The sequence below is a fragment of the Macaca nemestrina genome, chromosome 9 (assembly GCF_043159975.1).
Source record: "Macaca nemestrina isolate mMacNem1 chromosome 9, mMacNem.hap1, whole genome shotgun sequence".
Classification (NCBI taxonomy): Eukaryota; Metazoa; Chordata; class Mammalia; order Primates; family Cercopithecidae; genus Macaca; species Macaca nemestrina.
Window position 1 is genome coordinate 116,107,068 of NC_092133.1, and position 13,444 is coordinate 116,120,511.

The 13,444-nt window shown below is 38.5% G+C and overlaps 1 protein-coding gene across 11 annotated transcripts in view; it reads left to right on the top strand.

Annotated features, from left to right (window-relative positions):
- Positions 1-13,444, top strand: part of ODAD2 (outer dynein arm docking complex subunit 2) — a 194,232-nt gene that overhangs the window by 36,310 nt on the left and 144,478 nt on the right. For all 11 annotated transcript variants that reach the window (XM_071070321.1, XM_071070324.1, XM_071070319.1 and 8 more), the window contains one exon: positions 1,002-1,149. In XM_071070321.1, the coding sequence (XP_070926422.1) occupies positions 1,002-1,149 (148 nt within the window). The remainder of the gene's footprint in view (positions 1-1,001; positions 1,150-13,444) is intronic.

Below are 13,444 nucleotides of genomic sequence, written 5' to 3' on the forward strand. Positions count from 1 at the left end.
ATGCCTCTCCGAGTTGGTGGTTGACTCTTCGGTCCTGAACCTGATTATGTTCATGTCATTACTGTTCTTTGGCACCTTTTGCCCTTGCAAGTACTTCAGTGTAGACATTACGGAGGGCTGTGCTGAATACTGACTCTCCTTGGTAACAGAGACTCTTTCACTTTAGGGCCTTGCGGCGCTGCCCAGTTGAACTTACTGGAATAAAAGAAATAGTCACTATCTGAGCTGTCCGGTGTGCTCACCACAAGGCATGTGGGCCATTGAGCACTTGAAATGTGGCTAGTGTGACTGGAGAACTGGATTTTTAATTTTCTTTAATTTTAGTTAAATAAATAAGTTCAAATATCTGTAAATATAGATGACCACATGCAATGAGTGGCAGTCTTATTGAAAAGCACAGCCTTAGGACATTCACTGAATACCCTTGTTTATTTCTCACTATTTTCTTTATTATGATTATTGCACCCAGAGCAATTGCACCTGCAATAGAGACAGGTTTATTCATTGCACGCAGTTCCTTCTTATTTTTATTTTTATTTTTTTTTTTGAGACAAGGTCTCGCTCTGTCTCCCAGGCTGGAGTGCAGTGGTGTGATAATGTAATAATGGTTTACTGCAGCTCAAACTCCTGGGCTCAAGTGATCCTCCTGCGTCAAGCCTCCTGAGTAGCTGGGATTACAGGCATGCACCACCATGTCTGGCTAATTAAGGTTGTTTTTTTTTGTTGTTTTTTTTTTTTTTTAGAGACAGAGTCTTGCTATGTTGTCCAGGCTGGTGTTGAACTCTTGGCCTCAAGTAATCCTCCCACCTCAGCCTCCCAAAGCACTGGGATTATAGGCATGAGCCACTGAACCTGACCTCATGTAGATCTTAATAGAGATTTACTAGAACTCAGAAGGTGTTGGTATCTGATCCATTGCTTGTGCCTGTGTTGCCAAAATATGATTATAACCATCTCCACACTGTAGCTTACATGTATATGTATGTTGTTATTGTTCTTAGAAAGAGTGCTGAAAAGATAGAGGAAATTATTAGTGATAGCTCCTCAGAAAGTGAGGAAGATGAAGAGCCACCTGACCATCGTCAGGAAGCAAGTGCAGATTTGCCATCAGAATACTGGCAAATTCAGAAGCTGGTGAAATATTTAAAGGTAAGAAAGGCCTATGGTAGTATATTTGCAACATTCATTTAAAATACTTTCCCAAAGATGTATATGCTGCTTCCAAGTTTACTTTATGTTTCTTTCAAATAAGAGTAGTAAACATTCCTGTTGTTTTATCTAAGTTTGTGCAGGGCAAGGTCTTATTACCCTGAGGATGCAAGATTCATTCTCATGGAGCAACCAGGCTGCCTGGTACCAGCCCTCTCTCCTGGCTGGGCAGTGGGCATGGTAAACAGCTGACACTGTGACTTGCTGCCATTTGATGATTTGTAGTATGGTGTGGAAGAAACAACACAGATTTTTAAAGCTGGACTTTGGTTAAACTCCAGGCTGTTTCACTTACTAGCAACGTAGCTGTTGAAACGTTACAGTTTTGAGCCCTAATTTTCTCAACCCATGGAATAAAATTAATATACCTGTACTACAGGACTATTATAAAGTGTTGAATAAAACGCACTTGAAACATAGCATGGTTTCTGAGACATTGTGGGTGCTTATAGTGTGGGTTGGTCCATTTTCATTTCTCTCAAGTCAGATAGCATGTATGAGAACATTTTACATAATAATTGGCCCACATCATATATTTAAGTATTTGAATTTGCAGGAGGGCAAGGGGAATGACTCACCAAAACCCAGATTAATATTCATTTCTGACGTCAGATAGCAAGTATTGATGATTTCTAGGCCTTGTGTAAAGCCGACGTCCAGAAGTATTTGTGAAAAAGCATTTGACTCAACTCATGTTTTCTTTCTGCTTTTTCATGTCTTTGGTCAAATCAACCAAGGGCATTTGCCATGGCTTTGCTTGATTTAATCATTGTACAATGTAAACATTTATCAAAATACCACATTGTACCCCACAAAAATATACAATTATTTTTTGTCAATTAAAAATAAATAATATTTTGGCCAGGTGCAGTGACTCACACCTGTAATCCCAGCTTGGGAGGCCGAGGAGAGTGGATCATCTGAGGTCAGGAGTTCGAGACCAGCCTGGCCAACATGGTGAAACCCTGTCTCTACTAAAAATACAAAAAAAATTAGCCTGGTGTGATGGCGCACGCCTGTAATCCCAGCTACTGGGGATGCTGAGGCAGGAGAATCGCTTGAACCCAGGAGGCAGAGGTTGCAGTGAGCCGAGTTCATGCCATTGTACTCCAGCCTGGGCAATAAGAGTAAAACTCCGTCTCAAAATAATAATAATAATAATAAAATAAATAAATAAATAATATTTTCATATTTCAAAAAGGACATGACCTTATACAAAACAAGCCCTAATGCTCAACTTGGAGATCCTTTTGGCAGGCTCCTAATGATTTGACCATCAATGCAAAATGAAAATTATTTTTTTTTAGTCTGGACTAATTGTCATGAAACAAACCTCTAGACTATTGGACAGAACAGTTAATATTTTGTGAGTTTTAAAATTTCATTTTAAGCACGATACTTTATAAATAGTAAATATTTTTATGGCATCTGTCAATTTTTAAAATGGTTTTTATTGGCATTTATTTTCGGTTAATATTTCCCTCATTTATGTTTTGTATTATGAAATTTCTATATCAGGTGCACATTGTTTTTACATGTTGTTGCAGTATATAATTATGTCATATATTATGGCTCATAATAATAAATCATGCATTTATTACATAAGGTTTTTTTACAGAAAACCTCTGAAACTTTTAGCATAACTCTACCACCAAAAATGATTCAATGTTTATTATGATAGAAATGATTCAGTATTATTATAGGCATTCATTATTATTGAAAGATATGTAATGAAATGTTAGGAAAAATACAGAATAATATAATTTTGGGAACTCATGAAAATTTCTAGGAATTTTGATTGCATATTCCTGAATCTTGAAGATTAACCTGTCGGGAATTTGGAAACACCAGCATGGAGCACAAGCTAGATTCAGGCCACATGCTCCTGCACTCCCCTTTGGCAGGAGTATTTGTGCACAAACCACATAGTTCAACACGGCGGTCCAGCCTGGCGTGCGTGGCAACCATGTCCAGCTTTGGAACATTTAGGACACGCTTGCAACAGTGCCTCTGCATCTTTACTGAACCACAGGGCCTCCTGTGATTGCCTCTCCTAGACTCTCAAAACGCATGTCATCTAGGGGGAAAAAAAAAGAACTGGCAGTGGAGAACTTTGCCAACACAACTCTCTCTGAGGTGGGCAGCTCTAGACAGGGCCATTGGGGCTTAGACTTCCTGACTTTTCCCTCCCCTTCCCCTTCCCCTTCCCCTTCCCCTTCCCCTTCCCCTTCCCCTTCCCCTTCCCCTTCCCTTCCCCTTCCCCTTCCCCTTCCCCTTCCCTTCCCTTCCCCTTTCCCTTTCCTTCTTCCTCCCCTCCTCCCTTTCCCTGTCTTCCTCTCCCCTCCCCTGTCTTCCCCTCCCCTCCTCTCCCCTCTCCTCTTTCCTTTTCTTTTTCCCAGGGTGCTCTTGAACTCCTGGCCTCAAGCAATCTTCCCGCCTTGGCCTCCCAAAGTGCTGGGATTACAGGCATGAGCCTCTACGCCCATCCAGGACATAGCCTTTCAGAATATGAATTAAGAGAGTCTTGAGTTTTTCCCGAGAGTCCTGGTCCATTATCTTTATTTCATTAGCAAAAGGAAACAAGAGTCAAAATGGCAGAAACAAAAGATGGATCAGGAAGCAGAATACTAGAGTAATTAGAAGCATGATCTTTGACGTTGGAAAGACTAGTTGAGTTGAAATTCTGCCGCTTACTCAATGGCCTTGGGTGACTTGAGTAACCCCTCTAAGCTTCAGTTTCCTCATTGGTGAAGATGGAAAAATAAAAGTTCTTATATTAGGATTATTAAGAATGTTAAATGAAATATAACACATGTAAAGTGCTTAGCACAAAGTACTTAGTAACTGTTGGCAATGATAATCATTTCTATTGCTTATTATTACTGTAGAAAATGTGTGGCATGGAGGCTTAACTGACTTGTGCAGGTGGCCTTCAACTTTTACTTTCAGTTCTCTAGCAACCAATAAAAGGAGGGAAATAGAGTGAGTTAGTACAGGGAGGGAAAGTCTCTCAGCATCTTAAAATAAAAACAAACCAGTTGCCAGCGAGTATAACTGATCCTGGTGCTAAGAGCAGAAAGAATTTTCTCCCTTAGGATTTAATGGGGCAGGCATGGAGTGAGAGAGTGAACAGCCTCAATAATATCCTCCCAGTGAACATGGCAAAGAGAGTTTCTCACAATAGCCTAATTACTGGATAACTGTCTTGAGTTTTTCAACTATTTAGGATAAGTCCATGTAGCATTAGGCCAAAAAGAGATGCACTATTTCTGTCCCAGTACAGCTAAAGAAAACGTTTATTGATGAAGTGCTACTTAAATTTGCACAAGTTATTCATTAATAAATCATGTGCAAATGTGATACTCTTGGCCAGACAGTAAATTGCCTGGAATTCTTATAGTTCCCACAGGTAAATATTCTTCACATAGCCAATAAAAGGAAAAGCATATCTATAAATGATTTCAAGGTTTTTGACACAGATAAATATTTTATATGGAGACACAAAATGATATTAAAAGTCTATGAAATGCAAAATTGAATGTCTCTAGGTAATCTCAAAATAAATACACCTGACATTTTAATTTATGAAATTATGGCTTAAATGTAGATTTAAGCTAGCAGAGAAATGTTCATGTTGACCTGACTTTCTATTTACCATTTTCCAAGTAGAGTAATGTCTGTGATTGTTGGAAAAAAAAAAAGATTTAATGAGCTCATTAATACCCAAAGAGGTCAATGAACTATAGCTTATTCTTCGTCCAGAGCTATGAGCTCATATCTTGGCACATAAATAGAGTTTGTATTTCATTATTTGGTTTGACATATGTTAATTTTAACCTACAAGTTTTATATATGTATATATTCTTTTCATCTGGAATTTTTGAACACAATTTAATTTTTAAATTAATGAATGTATCACATTTTTACTCACCAACCTTCCAGCTTTTCTCCCCCTTAGCTGATGATGCTGTACCCTAATTCTAAAGGAAGCAATGAACCCCCTTTTCAGCTACCTTACTGATAAGCACTTATGTTCTATCTTCTGCTATCCTGATGGTTCAGGTTGTCTGCCTTAGTACCTACTTCTTGAGTAGAGAGACCACATCAAATTTATTGCTGTATCTTGCATGGCATCTTGCCAATGGGCACAAACTCGCCTCCCCACCTCTGCCCTGATGGTGTGAAGGGGAAAGGACGAGGTTCCTTAGTGGCAGGGCTTTGCTGTTTTCACTCTCAGCCCCCTGAAAGCAGTTCTTCCTGCCTCTGAGCCTGTCCTTCCTTCTGCTGCTGACTTCTTTCCCACTTTTCTTGCATCCCTCTCTCTTCCTGTTACTGCCGTCTTTCTTGTAGACATACTAGTTGATTGCTGTATTTGCTGACTTTATATGGATATTATTTTCTTCCCTGGCCAAAATTGTTTTAAAATCTTGCAAGGAAAATGTCTTGCTTTTGATCAACTTGAGCGATTAAAGGAGATGGTTTGTTAACATCTCTATGCTCCATACTAAATCTATGAGTCTCTCTAAAACTTCAGTGAAATAGTGCTCATTTCTAAATAAGGTATGTGGAGAGCCCCTTTGTGGAATAGGAGAAGGGATGTAGGATATTTTCCTTGTTTGGAAATGTGGAAATTAATATTAGTTACAAGTACCATATGTTATAAATTCATGCAAATGGGTATTCTTCAGTAGAGTGGGGTAAAATATTGAAAGGTCCTAATTATAAGTAGATTTGCATTTTATACATATTATAATGAAAAAGAATTTCTGGACCCAAGGTCAAAAACATGTTGAAATCCATGTCAGTGTGGATTAAAGGTGGCGTGGGTATGGTATTTAACACTATAGGATCAGTAAATCCAAGAAAACATTGAGAAGACTAGAATAATGCCGAGAACGTGGTTGGTTGGTCAGCTTTTGGTAGTTTAGAGGCATATCAGAGGCTGGGCCTAGAACTATGCTTTCTTTCCTTTGAAGATATTTCCTAGAGCTGTCACTAGAGGGTAAGATGCCCGTATTATCCGGGCACCAGCTCTAGGTTCAACAACAGTTATATTGGCAAGCACAGTTGGATATCTGCCCATACTTTGAAGTGCTTCATTCAGTCGGTGTTATTTCTGAGTTCTTGCTGCAATGATGGATGCCTCTAGGGCTCATTCCCAGGGCCATTTCTCCATGTGTACCTCCTCCCTGTGGGAAGCCAGCTTCTGCACCTGGGATTTTTATTAGAGTCCAGGTGGGAGAGTGGGGAAAAGGATGATGAAAGCATTGATTTGGAAAGATGAATCCAGCAGCAGGTGATATGCCAAGTGAATCTGATGGGAAGGGACGAGAAGACAGTGACAACGGGGTTACATTGGTAGAAAGGATGGGCATTACCACACATTCATCCTCTCCCCTGACCCACAACAGATTGGTGAGGGGTCGCCTAATTTGTTCATTCTATATCATCAAATTCATCAAACACTGGCATTGATTTCACCTTTCTCATGAGCCAGATTGCTTGCCATGCTTCTGCTCTGAAACCACAAATTGAGAATTTTCAGGCCATGAAAAGTGAAGCGGCCTGGTGGATCCCAGCTTAGCAGCGGTCAATACTGTATTCCAGAGTGACATCTAAAAGACATTCACATCAGAAATGCCACTGGGCTGCCAGCTTCAGAAGGGACTCCCCAGAGCTCTCTCCCTGGAAGGTTTTGGGTTTCTTCTCTGGAGGTGGATTCTTGGCAAGGACATTTTTCAGACTTGAAAACTTTTGTTAAAGACTGCATTTGTGAGGCTCAGTTCCTTAATGATCTTACATAAATGATCTTACATAAACTGATTAAACACACACACACAGACACACACACACACTCTTTAATTGGTTAAAGAGTTCTTTCGAGTGGTAATTGGAAGTTGTATGAGTTTTTGTTGTAGGAATTTGATGTGCTTTGCAATCAATTACAGTTAATTAAATTCCTTTCCCATTACTTGAGTTTTGGGTATGGAGTGGCAGGTAGTTTGATCCTTGTTTCATTGGTGGAAAAGCTGAGAAATTCTTTGCTCCGGGCCACACAGAAGGCAGCTGCGGGCTGGGACGGAGTCCAGGCTTCTATCTTTATTGCCCATTGCCTGGTGGTTCTGTTCCACTGTCAAGAAATTCAGGACCCAGGAGGCCTGCAGAACTTGCTGTTGTACCTTCCTGTCTTTTCGCTTGTTTGGATTTCTTCATTCGAGTAAGAGTCAACAGGGAGCCCTTCCTGTAAAGGAACTCAGTATTCACGTTTGGAAGGCCGTGTTAGACTGTGCTCTTTTGCTAAGTTTTTACTTTAAAAAAGTGGAAAAGAATGTGATGACGCAGAGCTATTCTTGTTAAAAAAAGTATTTCGAAAATGGAAAACAATGGTCACTGTTCATCCACTCAAATCAACTCCAGTAGTTAGACAGACAAATGAGTGCCATGTTCCTGAGGAACATTCTTTAAGTTAGTACGTGTGTTGCTACATTGATGTGGGTTGACTTTCTTAAAAAGGTCAGTGACAAACGAATAGGACAACTTTTGTGACTATTTTTTTTAAATTGCCTGTTTGAAATCATAACATATTTAAATTCCATCAGCTAAAAAAAGTCTACTCAGAATCTGCATTTATGCTTTCATAAATATTGTAGTATAAGAAGTGAATGCATTTAAAGTATTTGGATTACTGGTAATGTGTGTTACTTGTGTGCTTATATTGCTCACAAAAGAATTTGTCATCTTTTATTTTTGTTATAAAGGAGATTGTGGAAGAAATGGAGAGATTCCTCTCCGTCTTTCCCAAAGGGAAATCTGTATTTACATTTTTGAGCTTTAAACTTTCCTTGCCTCTTGGCAGTCATAAATAAATACGTGTGGAGAAAAAGCAGAGTAAAGACAATTAGATCAGTATGATAATACAATGCTACTGACTCCTAACAGTTTATATGACCACTAGCTAGCTCTATGCTACCACATCAACTTACCGACTGAAAAATGACAATATTAAAAATCTCAGGGGAGTTCCCTTAAGCTTTAACTCATTCATTCATTCATTCATTCATTCATTCATTCATTCACTCATGTGTTTATTCATGAATGTTTGCTATGAGCCAGCACAGCTAGAGCATGATGATATGATACACATACCCATCTAGTTATTTATAAGAGTTTTGATTGGAATGAACTGGGATATCTAAGGCAGTTTTATATAGTAGAACTTTTCAGGGAATTTCTTGCCCCATGTATTTGCAGCAACACTTACTTTTGTTCCTTAAAATATGCTTTTCCCCTAAAATACATTTGAGAAAGCTAAGTAGATTGGAGAAGAGTAGTAGTACTGGCTAGTTCCCAGTTTCTATAATGTGCTAGGCTGCTTTGCTTTCTGTTTCAAAAACACACATTCACGGCCTGTTACAGAGTCTGCATGCTGAAGAATTTCTAAATATATGAGTTAAGGAATGAATAAGAGGCATAAGATTTGGTATGAATGATTTTTCATTTTACATCTTTATATGGATCTATTGTCATCATTATTTAAAATTGCATAGTAGCAGGAAAAATACTGAATCCCATGTCCCTTTTTGGTCCATTGGCCTTTGAGATTTGTTGGAGGGCTGTGGTTTTCCCCGGCTCTTGCTCCCTGGGTGGGTGTGGCTGTCTGGTGTGGTTGCTGATGTTTCTGTGACACAGGGCATAGCAGAAGAACGTGGTATTCTTCCCCTGTTTCCCTTACTCCCTTCTGTGTTTAAAATCTTTAAATATCATACAAATAGCACACTCATATATGCTCAATGTGAAACTTCAAACCATGCAAAGTGAAAGCTCCCTTCTAGATGTTTCTTTGTTTATATACATATTTATATACATAAATGAAATCCTATTCTTATTCTACATTTTACTTTTTGTATTTAATATTGTGTCTTAGTGATCTTTCATATTTGCCTCACTCCTTTTAATTACTACATAGTATTTCATTAAACGTGTATATCATTAAGTTATTGAATAATTGCCTTATTGATAACATTTAAGTTGTCACTCAAATCAGTTTTTGTTACTACAAACAATACTACAGCTAATATTTTTACATATTCTTTGGATATATACATTATTTCTATAGGATGGATTCTTTGAAATGGAATTGCTTGGGGCAAAGAGAATGCACATTTACATTTTTGATAGCACTAATAGGGAGTTCTATACACATGCCAAGATATTTATAAGATTTTTGATTGGAATGAACTGTGGTAGCTAAGGCAGTTTCATGTAATTGTTCACTGGGTATAAAATTTCATTTATGAAAGATGAATAAGTTCTGGATATCTGCTGTACAGCATAGTACCTATAGTTAACAATATATATTGTGCACTTACAACATTTAAGAAGTAAATCTCATATGAAGTGTTCTTACCACAAGAAAGGCAGAGACAAAGGACATGTTTTCAGCTGATGGATACATTTATTACTTTCATTGTAGTAATGATTTCACAGGTGTTGGATGTATATGCATATATCTAAACTCATCAAATAGTATACATTAAAGATGTGCAGTTTTTTATATCAATTATATGTCAATAAAGCTGTTTAAAACAAAGAGAAAAATAATATATGCACACTACAATTTGAGACGACTTCCATTAAAAAATTTTCAATTTAAAGAGAAATAATGAAGAGTAATAAACAAAACAAACTTAGTTTATGTAAAAAAAAGTTTCATAGCTCCTTACAGAAAGCAACTATCAATTTACACTCTACCAGTAACATACCAATAGTTTTCAACCTTGAACCTTCAACCTCAGAGTGAAATTAGCCAGGGCTGTTAAATGAAGGAGCAAATAAACAAAAGACCTTGATGCCCAGGTACCATTTTTGGAAGTTTTGATTGAATTGGTTCAAGCTGGAGTCTAGGCATTGATAGACTTTTGAATCTCCCTGTGGTAATGAAACTGTTCATCTACAATGAGAACATATGGACGCAGGGAGGGGAACAACAAACACCGGGGCCTGTCAGGGAAGGTGGCCAAGGGGACGGGGGAGCATTAGGACAAACAGCTAATGCATGTGGGGCTGAAAATCTAGGTGATGGGTTGATAGGTGCAGCAAACCACATGGCACATGTTTACCTATGTAACAAACCTGCACGTTCTGCACATGTATCCTGGAACTTAAAGTAAAAAAAAAAAAATTAAAAATTAAAAAAAGTTGTTAATACAGGATTGGAATTCATTGTTGTAAATTCTCATCGATGTGTAGTCTTTTTGTTATTTTTTATTTTGGACAATTCTCATGGGGCAAAATGTACCTTGTTTGAATTTTCATATTTCTAGTTACTAGTGAGGTTAACAATTTTTTTATATGTCAAATAGCCATTGTATTATGTCCTTTGCCTATTTTTCTGTGTGGTGGTTTGTCTTTTTAAGTCTTGATGATGCAGATTAATCCTTTGGCTGTTATACTAATTGCAGATATTTATATTCTCTTAGTGTGTCAGATGTCTTTTTTTATTTTTTATTTATTTACTTTTTTGAGATGGTCTCACTCTGTTGCTCAGGCTGGAGTGCAGTGGCACGATCTTGGCTCACTGCAACCTCTGCCTCCCCAGTTCAAGCAATTCTCCTGTCTCAGCCTCCCAAGTAGCTGGGACTACAGGAGCATGCCACTACACCTGGCTAATTTTGGTATTTTTAGTAGAGATGAGGTTTCACCATATTGGTCAGGCTGGTCTCGAACTCTTCACCTCAGATGATCCACCTGCCTTGGCCTCCCAAAGTGCTGAGATTACAGATGTGAGCCACTGCGCCCAGCTGGATGTCTTTTTGTCTACTCTTTTGTACATTAATAAGTGTCTTCTATTTCTTCATGGCTTATAGGTTTTGTTTCTTAGGAACTAGGAAGGTTTTTTTTCTGAAGCCATTCCAAGAGGACAAAAATACTTTCTAGTTCCCTCTGTTAGTTTTATAGCTTTTTTTTAAGTTCAAATTATTAATCCTGGAATTCACTTTATGTATAATAGAAGGTAAGCATCTAACTTCACTTCTTTTTCTCTAGAGGGGCAGTCAACTGTATCAATACAGATTATTGGCCTGTCTGCTCTTCCCTCCAATAATCTGGGATACCACCTTCATCAAATTCTGCAGTCTCACATGTGAGAGTTTATTTCTGGATCTTTCTCTGCGTTAACTTATTTGGATGTTCCCATGCTAGTTACATGCTGTTTTAATTACTACAGCTTTGGTATATTTTGATATTTGGTAGACCAGATAGGTACCTTAACATTTTTAAAACTTATTTTTTTGGATTTTTCATTCTAGATCATTTTAGAATGAGTTGAAAATCATGTTAGCAAAACCCCAGAATTCTGTGGGCATTTTGGTTGATTTACATGAATTTACAAATTATTTTTGGATTAACTGCAATTTAAATAATGTTGAATTATCCTGTTCAGGCACATGGTATGACCATTCATCCATTTAATCTTTTACATAATTTAGTAATACTTAATAGCTTTTTTTCATGTGTATCTAAAACATTTCCTATGAGATTTAGTCATAGATATTTTTATTATTATTTTGCTAATCTCAACATGGGAACTTTTTTCAAGTTAAACATTTTGATTTGTTATCGTTAGTGTATAAATACCACTTTAAAGTGCTGCTCTTGTATCCAGTCACTTTATTGAACTATTTTTATTAATTATCATAATTATTCAGCTCATTCTTCTGAATCTTTTTAGTAAGATAATTATATTTGCTATAAATTTTTCTTCATTGCAATGACTACAGCATTCCAATAACTGTCAATTCCTGTAAATGTTCCATGGCAAATTAAAAAGAATGCATATGTGTCAGGCATGGTGGTGCATGCCTGTAGTACTAGCTACTTGGGAGGCTAAAGCAGGAGGATCTCCTGAACTTGGGAGATGGAGGTTGCAGTGAGCCAATATCACACCATTGCACTCCAACCTGCATGACAGAGAAGACTCTGTCTGAAAATAAATAAATAAATACAATTAAAAGAATTTATGTAGCCTCCTTGCATTGTTCCTTACCCATTCCTGATAAAACATTCATAGCAGCTTGTAATACAACAACCTGAGTCTAATTTATTTAAGGATATTTGTATATTTTTCTTCTGGAAACAGTATTTTCTCTTTCTCCTCGGGGTTCTGTTGAGTCTTAGGTTTTGGAGTGCTAAGTCATCAGTATAAAATAGACTTGCAAATAAACGGAAGAAAAGCAGTGTATTTTTCTGCTTTGACTCACATGGTTGTCTACCACTACTCACTGTGAGCACCCACCTTGTACCATTTCTGATTCCGGGAGAAGAAGAGTATCTCTAAGCCAACCTTCATGCTGGGCACCAGGTCCTCTGTGATCGTTAATGAGCAGTTACTGGCAGGGGTTCGCTTTTCTTGCTCTGAGTGGCATGTTTGAGGGAAAAAATGCTGAGAATGTTCAAAGCCAGCTGCATGGCCATGTGATAACTGTGCCGCCTCTCCAAGTCTCACCGGCTGCTTCTTGATTGCAGATGGAGAAGCCGTGTGGGGTAGGGACAGAAGAAGAGGCCTCTGGTCCTGATCATTCTCTGCCTGCCTTCCTGTCTCACTGTGGTCATGTGGGACTCTGATAATAACTTCCAATGATGACCCTGCAAGCGTGTTGCCCAACAGAGTTGGAGTTTCATGTCTACTTATAGCGTCCTTTCCTGAACCAAGTTGATAAAAATCTTTCAAAAGTTTCTTTATGATTCGGGATGAGTCACCCTCCCCTCCTACTCCAAGTTATCTTCTATTCTCTGGATCACTGCAGTAACCTGACTGCATCCGTCCACGCTTGCCCCCTCCAACCAACGGCCTCTGCAGCCAGAGTGATCTTTTATAAATGGCATCATTGTAAATTACATTGGCCAATCTCGAAATAAAGATGAAAATTCTCAGCCCAGACTCTGGGCTCAGTAGCCCAGCTGGTTTTCAGCTCATCTTGCACCACGCTCCCACCCTGGGCTCTGGCCTTCTTCAGGTTCTAAACATGCCATGCTCTACTCCCCCGGGTTTTTGCATATACGGTCTGCTCTGACTGGTGGACATTTCATCACATCCCCCTCCTTCTCTGCCTGGGAAATCACCTATTTTCTGTCCAGATCTCAGCTCAGATGTTCTTTCCTGGTGGGTGATGCTCCAAGTTAGGTCAAAGTTCCCTGTGATGTGCGTCCACAGCTCCATGCCCCTGTCCCGTGTAGC